This window comes from Anopheles funestus, chromosome 2RL (assembly GCF_943734845.2).
Source record: "Anopheles funestus chromosome 2RL, idAnoFuneDA-416_04, whole genome shotgun sequence".
NCBI lineage: Eukaryota > Metazoa > Arthropoda > Insecta > Diptera > Culicidae > Anopheles > Anopheles funestus.
Window position 1 is genome coordinate 52,299,124 of NC_064598.1, and position 6,588 is coordinate 52,305,711.

At 41.0% G+C, this 6,588-nt stretch overlaps 1 protein-coding gene across 1 annotated transcript; it reads left to right on the forward strand.

Annotated features, from left to right (window-relative positions):
- Positions 1–4,061: 4,061 nt before the first annotated feature.
- LOC125762420 (uncharacterized) lies at positions 4,062–6,566 on the forward strand. The gene has a single exon (XM_049424489.1). It carries the CDS (start codon positions 5,975–5,977, stop codon positions 6,362–6,364), a length of 390 nt encoding a protein of 129 aa, XP_049280446.1. The 5' UTR covers positions 4,062–5,974; the 3' UTR covers positions 6,365–6,566.
- The last annotated feature ends 22 nt before the right edge of the window (positions 6,567–6,588 follow it).

Genomic DNA, 6,588 nt, shown 5'->3' on the forward strand with positions numbered 1-6,588 from the left:
TTTTAACAATTTTTTTTACACTTAGGACAACATTTAACCAGTGTTTTACCAGTCCTGAAATCATCTCTTGCCTAATTTAACGAATCTTTTTCAAACTTAAAGTACATTTAACGCCCGCGTGTCTCGGTAGACTCATTCTTTATGCTTCTTGGTGTATGGTGTTAAAAATGCCTTTAAAAAACAAAGCGTTTTTTAACAAAGTGTCCTATAATGTATGACATCTTTTCGCTCTTTTCGTCAAATATTCTGGAACAACTCAGTTCAATAGTTTGCGCACAAATATCATGTTATTATAAATTATATGTTGCCTTATTCACATCCATTGGAGTATAGCGTATAATATTTCAAATGTTATCTGTAATGCTAAATATCTATTGAATCCTAATATTGTTCGCATATCCCAGTTTTGCTGTCATTGTAATCTTTTCATTTACGTTTCATTTAAGTCGTTCCTAAGTCTACTCATAACGCTACATACCTTTTCAATCGTTTTTATAATGTCATTAATATTAGTTTCAATTTCAATTTCAATTTGTTGTGAATGGTCACTGCAAGATATTTAGTAATTTCAGTCTTTTCTATTTTTCTCTATCTATTTCAATATACAATTACGTCGAAAGATCACCAACACTTTGGTATTTTTTGTGTTTAGTTGAAGTTTCTTAAAATTCAACTATTTACTTAGTGTCCTTCAACAATTTACTTAGTGTCCTTAGTGTACATCAGGAAGTTGCGATTCTAAGAAATATTTCAACTGATAAACACTGACAAACATATGTACTACCTTTAAGATATCCTGACGCAGCAATTAACAAGTGCTTAAGCATTTGTTGACCTACTAATGAACATGAATAAGCTTTTCTTCCATAGAAAGACACTTCATTGCGTCCTTGGGTGAACCTGCGCAAATAGTTGCAGCTATTGTCAGCACCATTGTCCTGCTAGCGAAACCCACATAAGACAGGTTCTTGTTTTGCACAAAACTAGGTGAGTGTTATTAAATTAAGCTGACAGCCGAGTCTTCACGAATGGTCCCCCACCGCTGTTTCATTGGAAGTGACAAAAAGTATGGTACAAACGCATAATAGCTATCTAGATTCAAGGATCTAGTGTAGAGCTACTCTGTGGCGGCAGACAAACGGAGCACATCATTCCGGTGCCGTCAACACGTGCTATTTGTCCTTTGTGACCAAACCACCAATCACCCTCTATCGAAAATGACTCTTTTCAAAACTTCTTAACCACCGACGGTGGACATCGGGGGTGCCAGAGTTGTACGTAGCTGGTGGCCCGATGGTGACAGGAACCTCAACAAAATGGCTGACACAAGCTCGCCGGAAATATTAATCGTCATCTCCTTCCTCAATGACAACAGGGTCGGTTTCTTTATTGCTGTGAATATGTCATTGTTGCTACCGCAGAAGCCATTATTCGTTTCCGGTGTCCTAAATTTCTGCAGCACGAATGAAAAGGTCATTCGGTGGCATATGGAGCATACCGAGATGCATAAGATATGTGTATAAAGAAAGTGTTTCTCTTGGAAAGAATTTGACAATATGTTCGAACATTTATTTCAACATGCATTTTTATTCCACATTTTCCCCAATGTCTTGGTATATGTTAATTGACCATTAATTGTGTTTAAGTTATCATACAATGCATATGTTAACCAATATTTAATAGCAGTGAAAATTACGTGTTTTTTTCATTTCATTGTTCTCTCCACCATTATCGCACCTTCCGAATGGTGAAACACCTCGCATCGTCATTCCTACTATGGCTGAAGTCAATGGGGACCTTCGGTTCGGTTTCCCCATCCCGAGACATAATTTATGACACTTGCACCGTACCAAATAAATGGATGTTCGGTGTGCATAATGACGACAGCGAGGGTATTATATCTTTGCCACTCACCATGGATGTATGAGATCCATGGTTTCCGCAAAACAATCACAACGCAATGCAAATGCGGGTAGTAAAAGAGAGATAAAAATAAAGTAAACCAGTGCGATAAAGCTAGCGGTTGGTGATAGTACGAGCATGCCGAAAGAAAGCGAAATTTCATTTCACCCCTATCGCGGTGACGTTGCGCGCATAACGCTAAAGCCAATAAACCGGGCAACGCTAATAAAAGTATTGCTTGATATGGTGATAATATACAGCCGAACGTGACAATTGAATTTCTCCATTTCGATTTCCCATTCCCAAAACCCATCCAAACCCATTATTTTGCAGAACAGTCGCGTAAACGGTGGGTGGAATCAGTTTAATCGAAATCAAAGTGATAATACCCATGAACTGAAGGACGATAAGTTCGGCACCACAATTTCAATCGAACCGCAAAATGGAATGGGAAGCATCGTACTACTACGCTCACCGTAGGGCACATTAGCTATCTTGCTGTCTAGATTTGTGCTGCTTTGTTTGCGGTTGGAAAAAATGAAGCCATCAAAGACAACTTTTCACTTCATCAGTTCATCACCAGCACACCAGCAACGGACAATGCGAAATGCAAGTTGACGTTAATCACCGTCGTACAAAAGAGATGACGTCATTCAAACAGTGAAAGCTTTCGTAAAGCTTCGCCCGCTTCCAGGAAGGCAAACGTATGAAAGCTTTTGATGATGGAGCTAGCAAAATGGTGCTGGGGTGACGGGAACTGGAGCGTGTGGAATTTGAGGATGAGTTGGTTGATTGAAATTTTGTGACGTACATAGGACGCACTTGTTCGTTGGTGCCATTTATTGCGTGGGTAGACACTGAATGGTGTAAGTTGCTTAGCTGCTGTCGGTACATCAATCTATTTTCCTTTTTTTTGGAATAAATTTGTTTATACCGTAAAGCTGACTCCGCCTTCTCGATTCTCTCCTAATTCAGGACAGAACAGGGAGGAACTATACATTGATTATGGTTCCTTTCTAGCATGTTTGAGTAAAGCTTTCGTTCAAAGAGATTTTAAACTAATAATATAATAATCCGACTTATTCCAGGCGATGGTATTTTTGTAGAAAAAATGGGAAAACATTTTTAACAATTTCATTCCTTTTTTGGTATATTAATGGCCATTACGGGATGGGTTTCTTACCACACTTAAGATAGGTTTCTTGGGATCTTAAACACACAAACCAACCCATTTTTAAGTTTCGTTGAACTCCCGTCCAACAATCCCGCACAACGTTTCAGCTTATTTTGCATGCAATCGACAGCGTATAACCCAGATCGCATAACAAATAACAAAAACCAAACCAAAACAAGCTTTATTTTCCATCTGCCATCACAAACACATTTGTATGCATCATCAGTCAAACACCGTTGGACAGCTAACCCGTTCGCGCACAAAACTTTCCAGCTTCTGCTCCAGCATGCGATTTGCAATGACCCACATTTTCAAGGTGGCACCAATTAAAGGGCAAGGTGGTAAACGGGCGGGACAAAAGAGAATGTTTGATCGGACTGAGCAGCACCCCGCCAAAGGGTGAGATCTTACGGAGGTCTCGCACAAATACGAAGAAAGCGCGAAGGAATCTCCCCCGAGCATTCCGAAAACCTATCTGCTTTGGTTTTCATTCGGGCCTAACTGACGTGCGTTGACCCCAAGATCACAGTAAGACGTGTACTGCCAACTCTCTTTTCAGCAAAGTGAGTGCAGAAATGTACAGTCGGGTACAAAATTAATCAAGTCTTTTTCGATCGGAATTTATAGTTATTTTGTTTTGTATTATGAGCGGCAGCAAAAAAATACTTTATGAAACTTTCTTACATATATTTACCTATATTTATATAGTTGGAACAATGTGCGACATGTTTATAATTGGGATTTACAAGGAATCTGGAGTGAGAATGAATGTGTTTCTTATTTTTTTTTATTCAGATAGAACGGCCTGGCCGTATTGATAATGTGTTTCTTATGAGTCAGTTAATTTTAATCTCCACAAAGAGTTATTATACTCTTACAGAAAGAAATTTAAATAACGAATAATTAAAAAAAAATCATGAAAGAGTTATTACACTCATGAATGCGTCATTTGACTCTTGAAAGAGTCATGGCTCTTTCTGGCGACGATAACTCGAAAAAATGATTTATTTAGATTCTTTTATTATATATTTGAATTCCATTACCTACTCCCGCCTTAATAAAACAGGTTTATATAAAAATTATTCACAGAAGCGGTTGAAGCATTAACCCATTTATGCGAGTCACTCAATAGGAGTTAACTCACCTTAATGAGTTATTATTTCCATCTCTTGTTTATATATGACCTTGTCCTGCGTCTCACAGCATCCTATAGAGTGTACAGCTTATTTGTTCTTTAGTATAATTTTTGTCTCAATTACAATGTGCCAGGAGAAAAGCATAATCAAAGAAATAATTAATAATAAAAAATATAAATCATGTGAATAATAAATTTTCGTACAACATTCCCTTATCGCCCCTCAAGCCATATGAAAGATTTCACAAAACGTACTGTAGTGTTAACCTGTTACTGCTTTTACTTCTGTACGCATGGGTGGTGGACTGTCAGAAAGAATTCTCACCACACACGGCTACTCTCTCACCATTCATCGCTGTATTGAAGGATATGTTTCATTGTGAAATGATGTGTACCAGTTCCAGTTAACGGTTACCAATGTCGAGCTAAAGCCTGGCTTGGGGTTCACTTTTACCATCTTTCCAATACAGTAAAACTTGTCTCTCAAGGGCATCGGGGGTTGCCCGGCAACAGCAACGCCTTCCAAAATGCAACGAGATTCCCAAATAGCACATCGGCCAGGTCTTGTGCACCTCACAGTGTTGCGCCAAAACCAGTTGAATGCTCTCCGGTGTAGGGTCAAGCAACGTTTTTTTTTTGGATTTTTGCAAGTGAATGTCCATCGAGTAGAACAGGTGATTTTTGTTGTCTTGATGTATCACTACATACGCAACGAACGGAATTCACACATATACACACTTACGGTAAAGCATATACACACTCAAACAAAGTAAGAGAAGCTGTCGAATTTTAATATAGGTTTAGGTGTGAAATTAAAAGACTTGACTTTCCGAAAGCAAGCGACGAACCCGATCGAAATTTTTGAACTAATTCTTTCACTACGCAGCATTTTGTCGACTAATCGCTATGCAAAATCTCTTTGCCGCACGGCTTCACAGTTAGCTTTTGTTTTGTGTTGGTGAGCTGGGGCTCGCACCAGCCTCCAAACGCCAGAGATGAAAGGCACACAGAATCAGGCAAACGCTTTTCTAAGCCCTTCCCGTCACCGATCACCCATGATCTGCACCGGGACTCACCTGCAGCACCTCGCGCACCTAACATGTACCGCTAGTGTTTGTGCTGCCACAGTACCGCAGCAAACGCGAAGAATGCGCACATGCCGGGGCTCGATCTTCTCGTGAAAGGTCGATCTTTCCAAATGCTCTCGCTCGTGTATGAGTGTATGAGTAGGGCGCGCATACGCGCATTTAACCATTTATTCAGTTATTTTCTATGCGTTGTTCTTCATTCGTTCTGATTTTTCGTTTTCCTATTCTTCTGTCTCTTTTATCTCTTCTTCGTCTCCATCAGCTGTGGGTTTTCTGTTTAATGCCTCTGCGTTCCTCTCGATCATGAGGCCGTTGTTTATTCGTAAATATTCGTCAACGGGTGCCAAACCGAACGGCGCAAACCCCGGGAACTTCTCGTCGTTCGGATACACGGTTCGAAAATTCATCGCGTGCGGGCCGCGTGTGCAGGTTGTGTATAGTGTACGGAACCGGGATCGTGTGCCTGGTCGCGGGTTGCATAAGACTTTACAGTCTCTGCTGGGTCGGTTGCAGGTTTCCGGTCAAAAGTATCGTTCCCGATCGCGTTCGTTGCGCTGCAAGCGTACTCGCACTATGTGTTTGTGAAAAAAATCCAGTGTCGAATGTAGCAAGTGTAACGTGCAGTTGCATTGAGTTTTTTCCAACTATACGTAAAACACTCCCTTTTACTGCAACATGTCGTCGAACCCGTGCAAACACGGCGACCGAGAGAAGGATCAGAATAATAATTTCGTTAACTCGACCGCCCACGGTGGGGCGGGAATTGATCGCGAGGCACGGGCTCGCCGTATTGCGTCCCGAACGGCAAGAGATGATCTTCATCAGCAAATGTTGCGAGGTGCTCGAACTCAGCAACACTACCACAGCCAGCAGCACCAGCAGCAACAATCAGGTGGCAGTCCGCGCGGTGACAAAGACGTGGCAGCGAGTGCGGGATGTCACGGTGGGGGATCACAAGTGACCGCTAAAGTTATGTGGGGCAATGTCAGTGCCATCAAGGAGCTTCGTGAACAGGAGCAAAACGAACGACAACTCGGAACTCGCACAGCAGGACGTCGACAGTGAGCGTGTCCTGTGTGGTACGCACCAAAACGCATTGTGAGTGTGTGCACGCAATTGTTTTTTTTTTATCATTCTTATGTTTTCATGAACAATATCGTCCGATAAGAACATTTAGCTCGTATGGTTTGAGTCTTTAACTTCCTAAATGCTTCTGGTTCCATCACGTCGTGCTGTGAATAGCTAATTTTACAATTTAAAACAAACGACTTCCATTCGATTGCTCTCTG